This window comes from Chelmon rostratus, chromosome 12 (genome assembly GCF_017976325.1).
Source record: "Chelmon rostratus isolate fCheRos1 chromosome 12, fCheRos1.pri, whole genome shotgun sequence".
NCBI classification, from domain to species: domain Eukaryota; kingdom Metazoa; phylum Chordata; class Actinopteri; order Chaetodontiformes; family Chaetodontidae; genus Chelmon; species Chelmon rostratus.
Window position 1 is genome coordinate 14,725,031 of NC_055669.1, and position 21,299 is coordinate 14,746,329.

The 21,299-nt window shown below is 44.7% G+C and overlaps 1 protein-coding gene across 4 annotated transcripts in view; it reads right to left on the minus strand.

Moving 5' to 3' along the window:
• The window catches only part of LOC121614714 (zinc finger protein 521-like), an 89,816-nt gene that overhangs the window by 8,049 nt on the left and 60,468 nt on the right, over window positions 1-21,299 (minus strand). For all 4 annotated transcript variants that reach the window (XM_041948731.1, XM_041948732.1, XM_041948730.1 and 1 more), the window contains exons 6-7: window positions 10,934-11,065; window positions 4,127-4,242 (exon numbers count right to left, since the gene is read on the minus strand). In XM_041948731.1, the coding sequence (XP_041804665.1) occupies window positions 4,127-4,242; window positions 10,934-11,065 (248 nt within the window). The remainder of the gene's footprint in view (window positions 1-4,126; window positions 4,243-10,933; window positions 11,066-21,299) is intronic.

Below are 21,299 nucleotides of genomic sequence, written 5' to 3' on the forward strand. Positions count from 1 at the left end.
ATCTAAGGGTGTTTATGTCCCCATTTACAGTGTGTGTACAGTGTTGTACATAATTATAAATAAGCTTAAATATTAATGATGGCGCCTCACAAGCAGCTGTGTTTTATTTTTTTTCTAATTCATTGTTCTTTTATTTTGTAGTGCAACTTTTTTGAAATGGTGACAGAATTCTCAGCACCTGGGGTGATGAAGAAGAAAACAAGTTGTCATATAAAAGGGAAAAAAATATATATACAACTTTCAAACGCGTGAAGAGCTGTCACACTTGGCAGATCAAGATATTCAGAGAATATGGGGTGTTTGAGGGCCGCTGAGGGACAAACGCATGAAGCTCTGCTTTTGTGCGACACTTTTGGGACGCGGGGCAGTTAGGGCGGTTTTGGGGGCATATTTTAAAATTCATGGGGAAAAAAAAAGAGCGAAAAACTTCTGGGGAATTCGGTCTCGGTGCTTCATGCTATTCTTAAGATTTTGTGCAAAGGAAGAGGGGAAAGAAAGGCCTAAAATCTAGCTTTTAAGAGCCATCATCCACAGGATCAACTTTCATGCGTTATAATATCATAAAATGCAGCCCCTTTTGGATGCATTTAACCCATTTCATGCTCTCTCGCTCTCCTGTTCCCTCCTTCCTCTCCCACTGTCCATCTCTCACTTTCCCTCCCTATTTTCTGTCTTGGATGGATGTTATGACATGCATTGCTGTTTACACCTGCTGACCGTGAAGCCTATAAATATGCTTAATTAAAACAGTGGAATTGGTCACAGCTTGGCAATAATGGCTATCACACGGGGAGAGGAGAATCTCATTTGTGTGGGGAAGTAGAACATGATGCAGATGTGCTCTTGTCACTTTCAGCACTCATTAAGGCCAGGGAGCTCTGGATTGTCTTTGAAGGAATCCTTTTAAAAGACACTCCAATTAAGGTACGTGTCCTGCGGGCGTCTGAGGAGAGGGAGAAGTCATACAGTACCCCAGTCCTTCCACTCCTCCGCCGACTTAACACACGACTTACAATCTCGTGTCACTTCCAAGGAATGATAATGAAATTGGAGGATGGAGGGGGTGAAAAAAAGGAAAAAAAAAAGACAGCCCAGCTTAAAAGGAACAAGGGAATCTCGCGCAGCAAATGTCATCTTCGCTGTTGTGTAACTTCAATCTCATTGTCTCGTCTTTGGAGGAATTGGGATCGTTGGGAGAGAAGCCTCTGATTGCGCTCCTCCAGTACGCCGCATGGCTGGAGGAGCTGAACTTGTGTGTTTCTTCGCAAATTAACTGCACTCAGAGAAATGTCAGATTTAAGCTGTGGCTAATACTGCGCATCCATCAGTTAATGAATCTGGCTAATTAATCCAGCCTAGCAGCATTGTCACTGGCTCAGTTCCTTTCGCAAATGTGAAAAGCTACTGTATCTGAAGCCAACGCAAAGGGAAAAGGAAGTTTATTATCAAGTTTCACATTGCAATGTGGCTTTCGGTAGAACCCAGAGAGCTTTTTTTTTTCTCATAAGGGGGCTGCTTCTTTTAAAATGACAGGGCAGTGATTCTTATTTGGGAGAGAGGATGCAGTAAAGCCGTGTCTCCTTGTTGCTCAAGGGGTGGGCAGCAGTTGAGGGTCAGTGAGTGTGCTGCACAGCCAGCCAGCTTGCCCTCCCCATCAGCACCTCATGAAATATCTAGACTTTGCTCCATATTTTAATGGGGTGAGGGAGTGGGATGCGCAGGGTGGAGGCTGTGTGAGCGTGTGTGATGGTGGAGGGGAGTCCTCTGGAGAGCTTCGAAGGGAATGGTGGTCTATGCATCTCTGTGCTTATTTTTTTGTCTGTGAAAGAAAGAGGAGAGGGAGAAACTGAGGGAGAGAGAGGGAGAGCAAGAGAGATTATTCTCCTTTGGAATCTGGATTCTGGGGCACACAGGCCCAGGAGTCAGTCAATCTGGCCAGTCTGAGGGGGGCGGCTGGGCGGGGGGTCCTAGGAGGGCTGATTAGACGGATGCTCTCCCATCATCCATCTCGACAGGCTGGCGAAAATTGGCTAGCCCCTCGCAGGGTAGAGTTCACGGGGGGAGGCGGTGGGGGAGGATGTGGAGCGGTGCACTGGATACCTGTCACAGCCTTTGGTCTGTTTCAGGATCTCAGCAGCAAATTAATAAAATATCGTTCCTGCTTCCCTTTACCTGCCGTGGCAACTCTCCCTCTCGCCGCTCCTTCTCCCAGCTTGCACTGGCCCTTTGACCCCTCCGACTACTGTGAGAGATGAGGAGCCCAGGCAGCCTGTGAGTGGGCCAGAGTGTCAGGGAGAAATAGGGAGAAACTCCAAGCTCAAGACCTGGCAAAGAGAGAGAGCTTCCACTTCTCTCGCTGCTGGAAGACAGCTCCACTTCAGACAGACTGACAAACGACTGCCCCGTGTCAGTGAGACATTTTGAAGTGTGATGCATGGGAAATGGCAACCGCAAACAAACAACAACTAAAAACAAGAGTCCAACCTGCACTGTTTGTTGAAGACACTGTGAAAAAAGAAAATCGTACACCCAACATTACTAAGTTCAGGAATTTCATCTTGACATAAAGATGGATGTATGAAAAACACCCAAACTTAAGGAAACTTTGAGTTCGTCACAGTATAAACAAACCCTGACGTTGTGGTTTTTTCTGCATGAACGTGACGAGAAACCAAGTGTGCACACATCTATATGAACTGCATATGTGTTTGAGAGCGTGTAAGCACGCACTCACATGGGACTGCCTTCAGAGCATGGCACAGGTTGAGCATAATGATCGTCTTATCCCCCAAGCTCATTCCTGCCTCCTTTCACAAGCCCGTTTCACAACAAAGTGCCATAGGTCTTTCATGTTCTACTCCCGTCTCTTCACACAGAGTGTAAAACAATATAATCATGCATGAAACAACACCTCTGGGAGGTGGAGATCACTTCATCCCAAAAAATGTCAAATGAAAAAAGTAGGAAAACATCCCCAGGTTATTTGAGATTGTTTACGGGTATACCTGCAACAACCCTTGCTATATAGAGAACGCTCGCACCAATGAGAGATGAAAATGTGATAAATAGGAGGCCTTGGTATGAATGAAAAGACTCAATGTTGGCAGTGCGGCGGAGCACGAGGCTTGCTAAATAACCTTCTCCGCGGTGGAGATGCATGTTGGTGGATGGTGGATTGTTTTATTCATGGTTGCAGTGCTCAAATGACCAGCAGATAATGATCACATTCACCTTCCTCCTGGCAGACACACGCCTCTGTGTTTACAACCTGAATCTCAATATGAAAATCATTGCCGATCAATGGGCAGCCAAGCCCTGGATACATCCTCTGGCTACCCGTTAATACATAGTGCTGCTAATCCAACTTTCAGGTAGATGTACTTGAAGGATATGGTCAGGAGCTATCGGCTTCTTCTTGGCGCTTTAGGGCGAATTAAGAACAATTTCAGTGATTGGATTAAACAGGGTGCTTATAGACGACTCATATTTTAATGATTCCGTTTCAAAAGGTAATAGATAAAGATCTGGATATGAGAAGTGCGCCATGTGTATGGTAGAGAATCCCCCAAACAAAACAGAGCTGCTTGAAAACACCACCACAGTGAAATAATATAATAAGGTCTGTTTCATTTTTTCAGATTCTCCAAGGAGCAGAGAAAAAGATTGCTAGAAAATGGATTATCTCTGTAACATTGCGAGTTCATAAGTCCAACTACTAACTTTGTTGAAGGGCAGATACGGCCTCCCAGAGGACAAAGCTCATATTTAGCCATGAGGCCTCCTCTGTGATTAGGAGGGGAGATGCAGGCATATTGACTCAACTGTGTTTTTGCCTCTGCACTGTATGTAATTACCTCTTCAAAAACGAACATTCCACTAATCCTCTAATTCCAGATATTTTAGTGCTCCGCTGGTCTAATAAGCAAATCAAATCATATCTGCACATCACAAATGAGTTTTGGAAACGGACTGAAATAATTCCTTCTGAGTCTCTCATGCCAGCTGGGATGGAGGGGACAGCCGGAGTGCGGCGAGCGGTGTTTAGTGTTTGTTAAGCTGTCGCGTGTGATTAGCGGTCGCTCGTTTACTGCTGGCGGGCCTTTTGCTCAGCCAGCTCGAGGCTCACCTGTAACTCTGTCTGGAAGAAGAACTTCTGTGGGCACTGCGAGCAGTCATAGATCTTATCCTCCTGGCCGTGGGCAGAGAAGATGTGCTGCTGGAGCTTATTGGCGTGGACAAACACTGTTCGCACACAGGGGAGGGAGACACGGGGACAGGGGAGAAGACATGCAGAAATGTTAGTGCAAAATTTCACTAACTTTCACCTTTAAATCGCTATAAAATGTCTCGACTCTTCGCTCCTTGGTGCTGACTGCAGTAAATTAAGAGTAGGGCAGTGTTGCCTGCGTTCAGGGAACAAAAACACCATCATAATTGCATTTGCCTGAATAAAAATGGAAGACAGACCATGTCAAATGGCAAGGAAAATGACTTAATTACAAACAAATGAATGCACTATCATCAACAGAAAAAAAACAACATTGTTATGAGATACATAATTGAAAAAAAAACAGAGAACAATTTAGATGTTAACAGTGAAACTCGAGTGGTCACATTCATGGCACTAGAGCTAGTGAATGCATGATGTTTTGGGAGTAATGATGCTCTTTATTTAGCGCTACTGTGGGGACAACAAGCCAGAAAATAAACAACCACAAAAAATTGGCATTGCTTCAAGTGCAAAACATGGCCTCCATTAGTCTACATAGCTAATTATATTGACAATATAAATATTCATGGTGTTGCACTACTTATTCATGCAGACTCAGACTACATTCACCATCATATAAACACACAACTCGCTGGCACTTAAAACATATACCATACATTTGTGCTTTAATTAAGCCATGGTCCACGCTGGAAAGCTAAGGGGGATGCAATTGTGTGTGTGTGTGAGTGCATTCTCCAAGGAGCACTTCAAACATGCCGTTTGTTATCCCAGACCCTTGTGCTTTAAGGATGGCTGTCTAATCTCAAAGGTCTGGATGCTCTGGAAAAGTTAGCATGTGGGGGCTTCATTTGAATTTCTTACGGCTCAAAATAACTTTTCTTCTAATGCATGCACCGTGGGGCCACATGGAGAGGGAGGAAAAAAGCACAGCCACAAAAGGTGAGGTGTCTGTCGGAGATGGCTTTGGGGTCGCTGCAGCCCCGTGGCGGGGCTCTGCAACATTAACGTGTCCCAATTTGAGCTCACCTGGGAGAGCGGTTATTAATTATTGAGCTGCGTACACTTGAGACGCACTCGGCTTCATTGAATGTCACACTCCTGACCTGGGAAATAAAAGTTTAGATTCAAAGCAGACACGCTGTGGTGATGCTTTCAGACTGCTAATGCCTGGGTGACAGCTGTCTCTGGTACATGGCAGCATGTTAACCAGGAATGAACAAACCTCCTTTAATGAACAAACAACAATTCCATGGTCCATTTCTGAAACTAATGACCACAACAATATGAAGGCAAACATAATTTCAGAGAGGTGGCTGGTTTTACAGTCTGCTACAAAACATTGACGCTGAAGGTTAAGGCCTCTGCTATCATGCACATTTTGCCTCTGTTATGCTCCAAAAAAGATGACAATTTTCTTTGTGGGGAATACATGCTCTGAAAAGAAAAAAAAAAGTGCTGATAAACAATAGCGTTTTTCTTTTGCTGTTTTGTCTGCATATACAGTACAGAAGCAGGTCACAGCAGCTGCAGGAAGCCTTCATTATGTCTTTGGCTAGAGGAGGAAAAAGTCAATACAGCAAAAATAAAAATGGATTTGAGACCTGGGGGGCCTTCAAATACTGTACAATAGGGCCAAACACAACTGAGATGTCAAGTTAGCTGTTTCTCGCTGTTTACATGCGTATCTGGTCCAGTTCCAGTAAGGCACACATTTAATCAGCTATGCATTTATCAGTTTATAGCTCTGCATCCATTCATATGCAAGTGGGCAATAATTTAAAGTGCCAGAGCCTGAAATGCGCTAATGGTACCTACAGGTCTCCTGGAAGAACAGTAAATACTGAATGGACTTGGAGTAAATGGAAGCTCAACAACTTTTTAGCTAATTTATAGACAACCCTGACTCCAAAAAAGTTGCAACGCTGTTTAAAACATAAATAAAAACAGAATGCAATCATTTGCAAATGGACTTAATTTACTGTTTACTGTCTTACGAAGCGCTCCTGAGCCCATGTAGTGATCCTGCTCCATCCTCTCTTGTGAGAGACTGAGCCTTTCCAGGATGCTCCTTTCATACCCAATCATGATACCATCACCTGCTTTAAATGAACCTGTTTACCTGTGGAATGATCCAAACAGGCGTTTTTGGAGCGTTCCACAACTTTCCCAGTCTTTTGCTGCTCCTGTCCCAACTGGTTTGAAACATGTTGCTGCATCAAATTCAGAATAAGCAGATATTTACAAAAATCTATGTATGTCTATGTAAATCTATGTAAATATATATACATTCTGTTATATTAATGTTTTACACAGTGTCCCAACTTTTTTGGAAGCTTTAGTTCGACTTTTTAAAAGGCTGCAATTATGATTACTAGAGGTGATTGGAAAATAGTTTATTTGGTGGTACGAGTTAAAATTAAGAGTCTTTGTCTTCATCATCGTTCTTCACATTAACAGGCAACATGTAATAAAGAGCCAACAGGCAGTGAGGAGACACTGTATTGGTATTTGGCAGCATGAGTCACATATGAAATATGCTACTGCAATCCCCATTTAGAGGGACAGAGGCATGTCTTCCAAGAGGGTTAAAATGAGGACAGAGAGAAACAGGGAAGAAATAATCCAAAACCACATCCAAACAGGATCAGTGGCTGGCCATTGTGCCTCTCCCTGCTGAGAATGAGAGAGAATAAGGGAGGGAGAGAGTGAGAGAGAGAGGGAGAGGGAGAGAGGGAACTTTGTGGAGTTTGTTGGCCGTGGAGCCAGAGCAGAGCAGAGCTGAACAGAGCACTGAGCCGGGTTGGGCGTCAGGGGTGTCAGGGCTGAGGGGGCTGAGGGGCCAAGGTCTCCTCGCTGTGGGGGATATTAAGCCCTCTGATTAGATCTCAGGGGCCGCCCATGGCAGACGTCTCCTTTACTACAGGCCCCAGCTCATCTTTATTTTGGCAGGGTGGTGCTCTCTGCAGGCTGCACTGCACCAATACTAAGCTGTTTGTGAAGGGAGGAAAAAAAAAGTTTATCCTTTTTTTCCCCCTTTCTCCTTTTCATTTATTTATTCGTCTAGCCTACATGTGTTCCTCTCTGCCTAATCCAAGAGTTCACAATGCAGAGGCTGATCCAAGTGTTCTGAGGCAACACAAACAAGTCGGCGGCGTAAGTTGATTCGGAGCTATAAGCTGATAACTGCTAATTTCCAGTTAAAGCCAAGCCTATGACGTTTTTTTGGATGTAGGAAGTCATAATTCCAGGATCACGCGCCAGCGGAACGTGGGCAGCAAAGCAACTAAACAGAAAGCCAATTAAACTACTGTATTTGTCAGACTCTTGCGGATTTGAAAGCAGAGCATCCTGTAGTTTTTCAAGTTTGTACTTCACGCTGTGACATAAGTAAAAGAAAAGTGTACGCACACACACACACACACACACATGCACACGCGTACGACTTTCATCAGGCACACTTTCTTCTGTTTTGTTTGTCTTAAGCACATATTCCCAATCACAATTTCCACACCAGCCCTCACTACTGCTCCTAAGGGTGCAGGCAGACACTTCTAGCTGCAGGCTCCCCCACTTCTGAAACCTGTCAAATCTGTCCTGGGAGAGTCAGCCTCTCTCTCATCATCCAGGGGCTTATGGACCTCTCTCCATTTACCCTCCCTCCCCTACACAGTTCTCTTTTCCTCCTTCTCTTCCCCCCTTTCATCTCACATCCAAACTTGCCAGTTGCAACCTTCTCGGCTTCCTCCAAGTTTTGTCTCCTTTTCTCCTCTATTTTGTCTCCCCTCATCTGCCGTCTACGACTTACTTTTCCCCCATACTTTCCCCCGGACTGTTTTCTGGTATGATTTGCTCTCCCTCCACTCCCTTCGATGCGGATTGGGGATAATCAGGTATGTCAAACAATGACAATCACACGTGCCTCCCACAGAGTTTTGGGTCACGAGCGGGAAGAGCAAACTAAAACACAGGCATCGAGTGGGAATGATCTTTTAAACAAAGAGTAACCTTGTTAATCGAGTGAACCCGGTGGCCCAGTCGTTATTACTGTCACCACCTAGTTTGATCAAAGTTTTGCTTTTATGTTCAGACTCATTATGTCTGTAAGAGGGATCCTTTTAATCTGTAAATACTGTTTTTGGAATAGAGTACACAGTGATTCATCAACAGAAACTGAAACAAAATGTAAATCGAGAACCTCACGGTGAATTATTGAAAGTAGGCTCTGGAAAAATACAATTCTGAAGTACTTTACATGACTTGTACATTTCAGACAGAAACATTGTAATTTCTCCTCCCAGGTACTACTACTATTAAGATTAAACATACAATTTAGCATATGATGGATTGCTTTAGATTACACCCCAATTCCCAAAAGGCTGGGACGCTGTGTAAAATGTAAGAAACAGACTGTAATCATTAGCATATCCAATCATGATACCATCACCTGTTTAGCTGTGGAATGCTTCAAACAGGTGTTTTCGGAGCGTTCCACAACTTTCCCAGTCTTTTGTTGCTCCTGTCCCAACTTGTTTGAAACACGTTGCTGCATCAAATTTAGAATAAGCATATTTTTTACAAAAATCAATAAGGATGATGAGGTGAAACATTACATTGACATTGAGAAAATGTCAGAAAGGATTAGCAAGTTATCATATTCTGTTCTATTTGTGTTTTACAACTTTTTTGGAATCAGGGTTGTACCTAGCAGTATATAAAGTACTTAAAATTGACAACAAACCCTGCTTATGTGTTAATATATAACAACAACATTTTCACATTTAAATACATTTTGCGGACAAATACTCCAACCCAGTCTCCAAGATGTTCTGTTTATATACTGCTAATTTGTTTTGCCAGTTGCTTTCTGAGGGAAACCAGGGGTTCATAATCTGAGTCATGTGTGGTTAGACTTACACATTAAAAGCACTTTGGTTAAGGTTAACGAAAAAAAAAAAAAAGTGGTTTCTGTCTTGTGCTTTTCAATATTTAACGACGACCATCCTCTTTCCCTAACCTTAACAAAGTGCTGCCAGTGCCGAAACATTACTATACAGACTTAGTTCTGCTTTATTTGGAGATATTAAAGAAAAGTGTTTGGTATCATTTATGTTTATTTTACCTTTGTTTTTTGCTTCTTTTTCTTAAGCAAAAGATCTAAATACTTCTTCCTCCACTGTCCACTACCATCCATCCCACCACTATCTTATAAGTAACAATGAAATCTGGCTTCTTCTAGCATTTATCTAGCATTTATATAATAATATACTGCAAGTTAGTTTATGTTAGGGTGTAAACGCAGTGTCTTTTCTCTACTTTATGTCAGGCTCAACTTGAAGAAATATATTCAAGGACAGCTGTCAGCCAAACCCTCAGTTCCTCCTTTTCCTCTGAGTACTACAGTCTGCCTGTCCCCTCCATCCCCAACAGAGGGAGGCCTTTCAGTCCATCCACACTCTCCACAGCCTGCCTTCCCCACCACCACAGCCCTTCGCCCATCTGTCTGTCTGCTCTGCGACCACTGTCCTGAGGGTGTACTCTGTCTCTCCCTCCTCCCGTCTCCCTCCCAGCATCCTTCTCTCTCATGCACCGTGATCGATATGGACGCGGAGGGAGAGGGGGGACCTGTCTGTCAAAGCCGGTGGTGGAAAATGAAGGCTCAGATGAAGGAGGCATGCTCTGTATATTAAATGCCCAGACCCCTGTGAGGGGTGGAGGGGGATTCGGGGTGGGGATATATCAATAGGCTTCTGCTAAAAGAGAGATAAGGCCAAAACAGCAATGAGAGAAGTAGAGCCGAGTAGAGGGAGGGGAGTGGAGAGAAAGAGAGATGAGGAAAATGAATAAGGAGCTGAGCAACGAGGTGGATGAAGAGGTAAAAAAAAAGGTCTTTGAGCAAAATGCAAAATGTGAGCTAATGATGTTAATTGATGTGATGACTAGAGGAGAGACAAATGAGTATTTTTGGGCGACGGGTGGAAATAGGGGGGTGCAGGAAGCACAAAGGAGGGAAATGAGCTGAGGACCCGAAAAGTGCGAGGAAGAGTAAAGAGCTGAGAAGGGAGAAAGAGTGAAGAGCCGAAGTTAACGACTTTGCAGATTTCATTATAGAGATAGTTAACCCTGTTGACACTGAAGGAGGGCGCTATCCTCTCAGGAGGAGTCCGGTCCTTCCACCTCCACGCACAGAGACAGATGAGATCATTACAGCTATCAGCACCACTGCCATCCACAATTAGCACATCTCCCTTTCTTTCCCCACTCCTCCACCCCCCATCTCCCCTCAGCGCACACTGTCTTCCCCCCTGCTCTCTTTCTTTTTCCCCCCTCTCACCTCATGACACTTCTTTGGCCTTGATTTGGAGGCAATTTGACTAAATAAAAAGCCACATGCAGCAAACTGCTCTCAGCCTTAGCCGAGTTGCTTGCTTGACCTTTCCTTACTCATTTAGAACCCATTTGGCTTTTCACACACACACACACACACACACACACACACACACACACACACACACACACACACACACACACACACACACACACATAGAAGACAGCATGGAAATGTAAAGATTGGCATATTAAGAATGGAAATGTCTTTGAAAAGTTAACATGTACATAAACAACAACCCTCTATCAGATCCACTGGGTTGCAAATCCACGATACACAAATGCTCCCATGCACACAAACACAGGCGCCGTACACACCTGTAAAGCAGACCGGACACTTGAAGGTTCCTCCCATGCCCTCAAAGCTGTGCTCAATCAGGTGGCATTGAAGCTTCGCAGGTGAGTCGAATGACTGACTACAGAGCTTGCATTCATGGTTCAATCCTTCCTCTGCGGAGAAGAAACAACAAAAACACACAGAAAATCATAAGAAGAAAAATAAGCAGAGCATGAAAGTCAGAGGTCTCACTCTGCCTCGTTTCTTTTCTTTTTTTAAAAACTTTATTCTCTCACATGAAATTTGAATTTAAGAAATTTGTGGCAAAGACTTCTGCCTGTGATTTTCATGACTTAGAAAGGAAATAATATAATGTGTGTGATCTGCTCCCATCAGGCATAAATTAGATGACCAGCTGGGGTCCTAATTGCTCGGATGTGGCCTTACGCTTTGAGCATGGCGAGCGTCATCTTCTTGATTAACTTTCACACATTCCAAAATTCTTGACTTTTAAATTAAAAGAATCTGAAGGAAAACCAAATGAAGGAAAGTCATTTGTGCTTTGCAGAAGGTGACTGAAAACAGATCAAGAATCGTCTCATGTGTTACTGCAAGGACAAAAAAACGATTGAAAAACAGCTTCTGGAGGCCTCGTTCTCCTTTACAACGTGCTCACATGTCAACATTTTTAATACAGAGCACGACAGATTCCCAGTTTATCTGCTTGGCATTAGAATTCCCTGCACGTCTATCTAAACATTAGACTAGCTCAGCCGAGGCCACTGATAGCTTGAATAAATGTCGTTCAGACTGTGAACCTGCACACTCATTTGCAGCACAACGATCTGCTGACTCAGACTTCCAGAGAACTGCCCATCTCCAGTGCGTCAATAAAAGGCCTATACACTCTGCCTTGGGGCCGGACTAGTGCTCTATCAAACTCCTGCCAAACCTGACATTAGGCCAGCTACTGCAAAGGGGGCGGGGTGGATACACCAGGGACTCATCTAGGGTTTATCCCCAGGTCTCTACAGCCTAGTGCCCACCACATAGGCCCTGGGTACCAGAAGCACGAATACACAATCCACCTAACCAGCTGTGCCCGGCTCGAGCCCTGGAGGATCCAAGTAGAGGGTTAATCGAAGGTGCTTTAGGCAAATCTGGCAAAACATGTCTGCTGGAAAACAGTGCTGTACAATAACCTCAATGGACAGGGCATTTCCTGCTCTGTAAATTTTGTTTTTTCATCAACTGTTTTTTAGTTTACTGTCTATCCACCGCTAAAAGCTCAGCTAAAACCCTCCTCTTGTTTAGGATTAGGGTTGTGTGTAGGGTAACTGCTTTGCATCTCTTCTTTGTTCACCATCAACTCGTTGCTGATTAGAATTCTTACTAGAAGCTCAGCTGATTTTAAAACTTAAAATACTCTGTATAATAATTTCAGTTTCCATTTTTTGGAACGACTTGGTGTATGCATGATGTACCTTGTCACTTCATTGCAGGTATACACACAAAAAAAGCAGTATCTCAGTTTCTGCACCCTCAGATTGATTCTGAATAATTCTGACAACTGCAACCCAATGACCCCTGATATTTCCAGGAAGAGAGGGGAATGGAAACATCTCCTGCTGTGCCAAAAGAAACAGTGGGAGTGTATACATATTGAACCTTTTACTGTAACATATTACCACATGTTCTTTTACCATCCTTTCTAAATAACATAAACATATGGCATGGTATATCACATGAGGTGATGTCTACAGCGCGAAAACAAACCGTAAATTGTGCATGGGCACGAGCTCACAGACTACGCTCCCTCATGACTGTGTGGTAAAAGGTAAAAGCCGATCAAGGCAGCTCATAGCTGTTTGAAAGGGAACAAGTTGATGGAGTGTTCTGCAATCACGCGTTTGACAGATGAGATATTCTGTAGCCTACATGTGCATCTAAGTGTAGCAGCAGGCATCAGCAAAACAGGGGGAGGAGGGCGGCACGAGTGCATCCTCGCAGCCGTGCAAGGGGATCACTGCCCTCTTTGATCACCATTCAGTTTGCTTGTCTGTGTGAGGGTGTACACTAAGGTCAAGCTTGCTGCAGGGTTCACAGATCTGTTCTTCTGCCATATGCGCAGCCCCCATTTGACCCCAGTGCACAACGCTGTCCCTTTGGAGACCTGGCCTGCTTCATTATGCAGATAACTCTGCACCTGCCTGACTGACCTTGTGTGCGTGCATGTGTGTGTTTATGTCTGTGAGCAGGTGCACCAAGGGAAAATGGCAAAAGATTACAGTATGCTTCAAATTTGAAGAATAAGGCTGGTTGTAATGTTTGTTTTTTTTTATTGCTAACAAATACCATTAATAGACTGAAACCAACAACTTGTCTGTCTTGCAATACTTTACTTTAATACCAACTGAAAACGTAAAACTTTAAAAACGAGCTACAAATACATAGTTTCATTTTAAAAACAGGCTCAGTGATCCCCTAAACATTAAAAACATTAAAACTACATTATTAAAATAGTGGTAAATTGTGCATTCTTTGCGCACTATTTTTTGCAGATTAATACACCTTTAGAGTGGAAGCAGAATGGCGTATTTGGGACAGACACAGCACAAAGTACAGTATATATGTGCATACATATATGCATGTAAAAATAACAAATGACCAACATCAGTATGTGAACACCCTAAACTGAAATATTGCTGGGTATATGTCAATAGTTTTCGACAGATGGAGGGAAAAGCGGTTGAGAGAGCAGTAGAGAGTCTATAATGAGTAAATTGTGCTCTGTTATCCCCTGTTATGCAGCCTGTGGAGGGCTGGGTTTGTATTCAGCAGTGTAACAGGGGTTGAATCAGGCTGGCAGCCTGTTTCTTAGTGAGAGCCAAGGGAGGAAGTCAGCTCGCTCGCCCCTATAGCTGCCTCATTGGGCTGAGGTCACTTCCTGTCGCTCCCCCAGCCCTTCTCGAGGGCTGCCCAATCAGCATGGCCCTGCGTGAGCCCCCACCCCTCTCTATGCGCCGAGCAGACTCTGGATATAGTTACAGGGCCACAGGGGACTGTCAGCTCTCTCTCTCCACCCTCATCCCTCTCTCTCTCCCTCCTCCGACTCTCTGTTTCCGAGTCTCCCGAGTGTTCTCCGCTGCCACCACCCTGTCCCTCTGCACTCCTAAGAAAATCCTTTAGATGAGAACTGCTCCTGTGCCTGCTCCCTCTAAGCATCCCTGACACCAGCAAAGTAAGCCCATCTGCATATCCACAGGGCCTTGCGTTCCTGTGGCTCATGGTTTATGTATTTCACAGCTCCTTAAAACACAAACGCCTAATATCTCTCCCATGTGGAGGACAGGAGAGGGAGAGGGAGAGAGGGGAAGAACAACTCTCAAAAAGAATGGTCTTTATTTCCCCGTGCTGTTTACGTTTTCATCCGGGCTGAAGTTCATGTGCTGTTGAAGGTTGTTTGGGACACTGGGACTTGCAGGTCTGGTGTGCGCGGTTTCGTGAACTCTTTATGTAACAATAAAACTGTTGAGGCATATTGGGTTCTGTAAATTTAGCGGTAAAGGTGAATTTGATGGGGACGTCTTAGTTTGATTGGAGTGTAAATGCACAGCCATCAACTGACAGTGAGTGAAAGACTGAGACTGAAGTAACTAAAGATAAACTTTCTTATAATAGTGTGTAGTTGCGTATAGCGCAGGGCATTTCTTAATTAAAAACTCTCCCTCAGTGTATTCCCACCACCACCACCACTGCCCCTTACTCTATTTAAACAATTCTGCTGAGGAGCAGTTTGCATTGGAGGGGAATTCAGGATCACTTTTAGCATTTGGCTTTGGAAGAGAAAAATCTGATACTTAGATTTACACTCCTCTCTGGGGCATAGTGAATGGTTCTCTGAAGCTCGCTCTTAGAGGGACCCATGCTGCTTGTGTCGCCAAAGCAGCGCACTCTAACAAATGATATTAAGGGCATCAATCAAGGCACTTCTTCGCCGAAAGTAATGAGTAAACAAGTGGGAGAACAAATTGAGAATATTTAGTAGGCAGGAACGGGTTGTTTTGGAAAAGCCGCAGACAGAACGAACACAGTAATCAAAGGTGGTCCAGTCGAACTAACGGCTCAGCGCAATACCAAGTTTCTAAACTGCCAAACCTTGCCATAAAGACAGAAATACCTGCTTGGAGCGATGTTGTTTATGAGGAATTTCACCTTTAGCAAGAGTTTGCTTTCCGTTCTGCCATCTGTTTCATAATATTCAGCCTGATATTGGAGTCGTATGTTAATAAACCAGGAAGATTTGGTTTTCAGCGGACTCACTGCTGTATATACAACCCACTGCGGGATTGTGGATGGTAGCAGAGTAGACAGCTTCAGGCCTGTAAACAGTAGGTGGGTTTACTTCTCTCTTCTCTCCGCGGGAACTATCCATTAACAGATAATGGGGGGAAAATCAGAGTGATTAAGGCCCAGGGAATTATGGGTGAATACAAATTGACTCCACCTCCGTGTGGTGTGCTCTCTTGAGGTAGAGGCACTGCTCATAAGGAACAAACTCATTTCAGAAGTACTACAAGGCCCATTAAGGCCTGGAGAATGCTGCGGATGGGGGTTGGGAAGGTGGTAGGTGGGAGCGCAAAGGGATGGACTCCCCCTGGACCAAAGCTGATTGGAGAACTGGTGCCTGGGGGGAACATTACTAATATCTATTTCCTGTCTCCACAGTTTGAGAAGGACAGAATGAATCAAGTGCAAAATGTAAAAATTAAAGTACCAGATTTAATCATGGCACCTTGAAAATTCACCCCATTCTATCAAAGAGTTAATGTATTACATGAACAGTGATGGAAATGTGGTCGGGTGCAAGCTAATAAAATCAAAGAGATTGGAAAACTACCACAGCATGAAAGGAGAAGCTTTACTCCAGTTTGCCTATAGGGAAGTGGGCATGTAAAAGACATTTTTCTGTGTCTGCAGGAGAAAAGTGAAAAGAAAAAGATAAGCTAAGCGAGGTACCAAAGCCCTTATGTCAGGGTCCCGAGTTCGGTGCATGGCTGATGCTGTTTTCCAACCTCCAGAGGGAGAAGGAGGGCTGAGGCGAGATTGTTGGCTCTGACATGTCAGTAGTGGTGACGCCCGCGCACAGCAAGAGCAAAGGATTTTGGGGGAACATGTCTCTGGGAGAATGTCAGCTCTGATGCATGGCAGCTCGTTGGAGGTGCTAATCAGAGCAGGGCTAGGCTCATGCTAGGATCAGCCACTCAGCGCCTACATTAACCGCCTCACAGCTCCCCTGGCTACCGGGCCAGAGGTAGAAACACCAAACTGGCAGGTTTTTGTGTCGAGATAAACATGCGTAACGCTTGAATGGATGTTACAAAAGGTTTAGCCGACTAGAACACCTTTTTGAGTTCACAAAACATGGGGGACAAAAACATGAGGACACTTCTTCTCCCTAAAATAAATGCACCGAGCAGACATTTCCACTTGAGTTATTTGCCAAGAGGCCCCGCGCATGTGTTCAGTGATACTCAGATTTTTCACTGTGTAGCAGAAAATAAAGAGGCTATAGCCAACAGTCATTGTTGAAGCATTAATATTAGAGATACAGGTGACAAAAGACACAGCTTTACACTGCATTATTATACATTAAACCATGGCAACTCACAAATCCTGTAGAGAAAGAGTAAGATGTCGAGATATACTGTGTATATTTCTCATTTTGTGCATGTATATATTTTTAGATTTTAAACTGTACTGAATCTCAAACACCACCCCGCAGCCTGCCAAAGAGAAACTAACTGGTAGAACCAGATGAAGCTGGAGTTTCAGCAGTATTTGAAGGCTTAGCGTGCCATTTTTGCATTTGGCCTGGACCACATTACCTGCTATTCTTACAGCTGAAACCCACAATGGCTGAAACTCGGTCAAACGAACAGTGTGTAGGTCATAGAAGCAGAGGAAAAAAGGAAAAAAAGAGAAGGGAGAAATCCACAACAACAAAGGCAAGAGCCGAATACTTGTTAACGAATGATGTGTAGGCGCTGCAGCTGCAGGCAGGTATGGAGGTCCATTGGGGACAAACAGTGCAGGCTGCTGAGATGGATTGCATGGGAGCGCTGGACCCCCTGCAGCCACACAAACACCATTCTGCGCTGAAATACTCTAATTTACTCTATACATGCCTATTCTAAACTGCTGGGCTTTTTCTTGTTAGAAGGAAATAAAGGTCAAGTGACTACGCCCTGACTTTCCGAGACTCTTGTGCTCAATGAAAGTTGCCATGCAAAAAAAAAAAAAAAAAAAAAAATCACAAACAAGCGAAGAAACAGAAAATGGGTGAAGAACTTTCTGGCAAGCAAAGAGGAGAGAAGAAATGAGGTGTGAATCTAACCGGAATCTCTTTCAGGTCTCAACAGAGTGAGTGGCCTGAATGTAAAAAGTTAATTACGGGCACATGCCCGGCTTTTTGCGCTAGCCTCACTGTGGCATTGTCAGGCTGAGGTATGTGGCTCTATGGGGTCTGTGGTCCACACAAAGGAGCAGGGAAAGAGAGCGTTGCGGAGAGGCCCCTTGGCTGAGCTCACGGCATGGAACACTGTACAATTAGCCAGCCCCTGCGTTCTGCCGGCTTATAATTATCAGCGCTTGCCTTAATTGACTCCCTTAGCCTGCTGCAGAGGGACCCCCCCTCCCTTACCCCCTTCCCCCCTGCTCGACGCAGGCCGCCGAGTGCCATGCCGGGCTCTCCAAAGTCATTTAGAAAAGCGCTCATATTTTCGACACAAAAAAGGGGGAACATTTGGTGAGAGAGAATTCATCATCAGGTGTCTAGAGGTTTTCCTTAATAGAAAAGCTGAGTCCCACTGAGTGCGCTCCGTGTAGCGGCCAGCCACGCATGCTCAGGACCAGCAAGCCGCCATTCGCAGCGGGCCACAAGACATTAGCATAATTTTATATAACACAGGCACCCGCGCTGGAAATTTAATACATCTCAGCAAATACGAGACAGGCGTTTTGCATAATTTTTTTCTCATTCTCCACCTAGCGTCCTCTCTCTTCTATCTCTCTGTCCTCTCTCCATGTCTCTCTCCTGCCTCGTCTTCGTCTTGCCTCTCTCCCGCTCTCTCTGGCTGCCACTCTCCTTTGCCCCCACCCCCACCCCCCGACACAAAACCACCCCTCTCTCCTCGCCCCATGGTGCTGCTCTCACTAGGAGAGGGGAAGTTCATTACCTCAGCTAAATCAGAATTAGTCCCTTCATTTTGACGGGGCGAACTTCATTAGAAAGGCCCTTCCTTAATCCAGCGGGGAGAACTGATGAATCTACATGGGGGCAATAATTTGCTTCACGCAGCACATTCAGCCACTTCCTCAACACTGTTTCCCCCTTCCTTTTCTCGGTCTATCTGGCTTTATGTACTTATGGTTACATTTTTATTAGATCTACAGCAAAAAAAAAAAAAAAAGAAAAACCTGAGAAAGGAAAACACCTGCATATAATTAACTAATGGCAGCAGAAAGGGTGTAAAGAATGAGTTATGCTGCATGGAATGTCCCGTCTCCCCAACAGGCTTCAGGGCCTCTGGAGCAGCCATAGCTGACTTGGCCGACACTCAAACACAAGCTGAGTGAGCACGGCCAACAGGAGACCGAGTCTGAGGCAACTATTCGGGATGATTCTACAATGATTATGTTCTTCTGTGTTTAAGATACCAAAATCTTTCCTGTGGATGTGGTCGCAGTAGGCAGGACGAAAAAGCAGACGCGAGGGTGAATAATTCCCTATTATGAAAGAAGGAACCCTGAATTCTTTGGTTTTCTTTTTCTAAAACCTACACGACACACAGTTTTACAAGGATCTCTAAAGAGACAGAGCTTCAGCAGTTGTCCAGATCCTTAGAACAAGCTAGAGAGCGAAGAGATGTGAATGAGGACAGACAGCCCCTGACTGCCATACCACAGCGCCTGGTGTCAAACAGATGTGCAGCTTGGCAGCTACGCTCCCCAGAAAACAGAGAGCCCACGGATTCCAGGGTGGCGCTGAGTTGTGCTGCCCTCCCTCCTCTCACCGCTCCGCCGTCCCCCAACAGTCCCAACTCCCCCACACTGTGCCCCTGCAGTCTCCCTCCCTCATCACCTCCACACAGGGGTCCCCTGACTGGTAATCTCGTCCCTCGAATGTGAAATCTCCGACAGCGATGCCCCGCGCTTTTACCCCCCACCTCCATGGCTGATGGGTAAATTGGAATGGCGCACCCTGCTGGCGCCGAGAGCTCTGAACAGACAGCGGCACACACATGCTGAGGCACCCCTCGCACGCTCTGTCTAATATAGTGGACATGCACACTCTCTCCAAGCTGCGATATCCATGCACAGACACACGTCCACGCGCAGACATACACACGGGAGCAAACCCACACCGCCGCGCATTCACAAAAAGCTTCAGGTAAATCGCATACACTGCCTCAATAACGTACACACACATAGATGCAAGGTAAGTGTTCCATGCATGATCTCATCATCTGCATAAAGATTGAATACATGATAAATAAACAGATGCCAGGAACTGAGTCAATATATGTTCAAATTTACATGTGCATCATGTGGAATGGCTCAGCTTGGGTCCTTCTGCAAAAACTGCACCTCACTTCTGTTGCCATAGTTTCTATTATGTGTACAATATATAGGACAGAAAAAGCTGTGTAAACCGCAGAGTGAAAAAGCACATAGCATGTAGAGGATAATAAGCATTACCAACTTCGGGTTTTTACTAAGCATACTGTAAAACATTAATAAGAGGCTATCTGTATATGTATTTTTTTTATTGTGGCCAGGCATCAGGGTAGGATTTCCCAGAGGGCCGGTTTAGTTGTTCGAGGCTTCCACTCCATCTATCTGTCTATTTTTCTCCTCAGTCGATCGAGTCTGAAGCATGCGTGAACGGTTGAGTCCACCCTCATATCGCAGGGACGTCCTGAAATAGTCAGTGGGACCTGAAGGGGCTAAAGATCACTGCAGAAGAAGCCACAGAGGCCTTCCTGTCAAAGGCAGTGCTTTCAGGGGGCCAGGGGTGAGGGGAAGCCAGAGGGAGAGAGCCAGAGACATGACATACATTTCATTACACTTAAACCAACTGTGGGTTCAACTCCGAGCCCTGGATTTCCAATGGCGTCTCAAAGGATGGAGTAAGTGGAGGTATAAGAGAATGGTTTTTACAAAGAACACAATGGGTAGGTGGACAAAGGCAGGCAGCTGGACTAATTGCTTGGGGGCTTGTAGGAATATTTTTCTAAGTACTTCTGTTTAAAGCTCAATTTAGTGGTGTACGTCACTCTGGTGAACATTAAATGCCTAAAATGTTAATCTTCTCACTCCAGCTGCAATTAGAAAGGATATTAAGATTTAGATTTCACAACTCTTGTATATATTATAATTATATATACATATATACATATACATATATGTGTAATTTATCTCCTACGGTTTTCTCTTATTACAGATGCTATCACACATTTCTTGGCCGGTTTTCTGAAGTCACCAGCTTTCGGTATTTATCTTAAGGTGAACACAGCATCAAACGAATCTCCTCTCTCCCGTGTTGTCGTGCGACGGCTGCGTTTAATTTCTGCCCGTAAACACACCTTAGACGGGATTGAGACGAGAGAGGAGAAAACAGTACTTATCCCAGACACGCCCGGAGTGGTCTTTTCAGCGAGAGCTCTCCTGGCCTTGTAGAGAGACTACTTGTCCATTAAGACTGTCAGAGGATGCTCTCAGGAAGGAGAGGCCATATCTCTGGAGAGGCCTGCAGGGAGCGTGCACGGACCGGGGCTGGGGTTAAAAGGAGACTGAGCTGGATGGGTGTAGTGCAGTGGCCAGGCTGCACAGGGTTAACGGCGACGCAGCGTGACTCCGCCGCACATTTTCGTGGCTTGGCTCCGCGTACGTTCTCTCTCTGCGACGTACTGCAAAGACACGTTTCCCATCATCACCGCTACATTATGGAAAATATAATTTGCAGCCTAACCTACTTTGCTTTACAAAGAAATGTCTATTTAAAATTCCTTGGAGTATTATTAAAAGGGCTATAGAATTACAAAACACTATTATTACTGCTCGCTTGGGGGGAGCCCTCGCTCATTAAGCTTCAAAGATGTCTTGGGTTTTGATTATTCTATCAGCTTCATTCTCCTATTATAGTGACAAACTCCTGCTATTTTGTTGCCAATCTCCTTCCAGCTGTCATATCATTTGAAAGATCACAAAAACCTTCAAACACACTTGTGATATGTCTTCAAATTCACCAGACATGGCTTGATTCCCCCATTGAATTTGTAGGATTAACTTGAGGAAGAAACGTCTCATATTTCTTAACTGGTTGCTACGTCTGACATCAGAGCG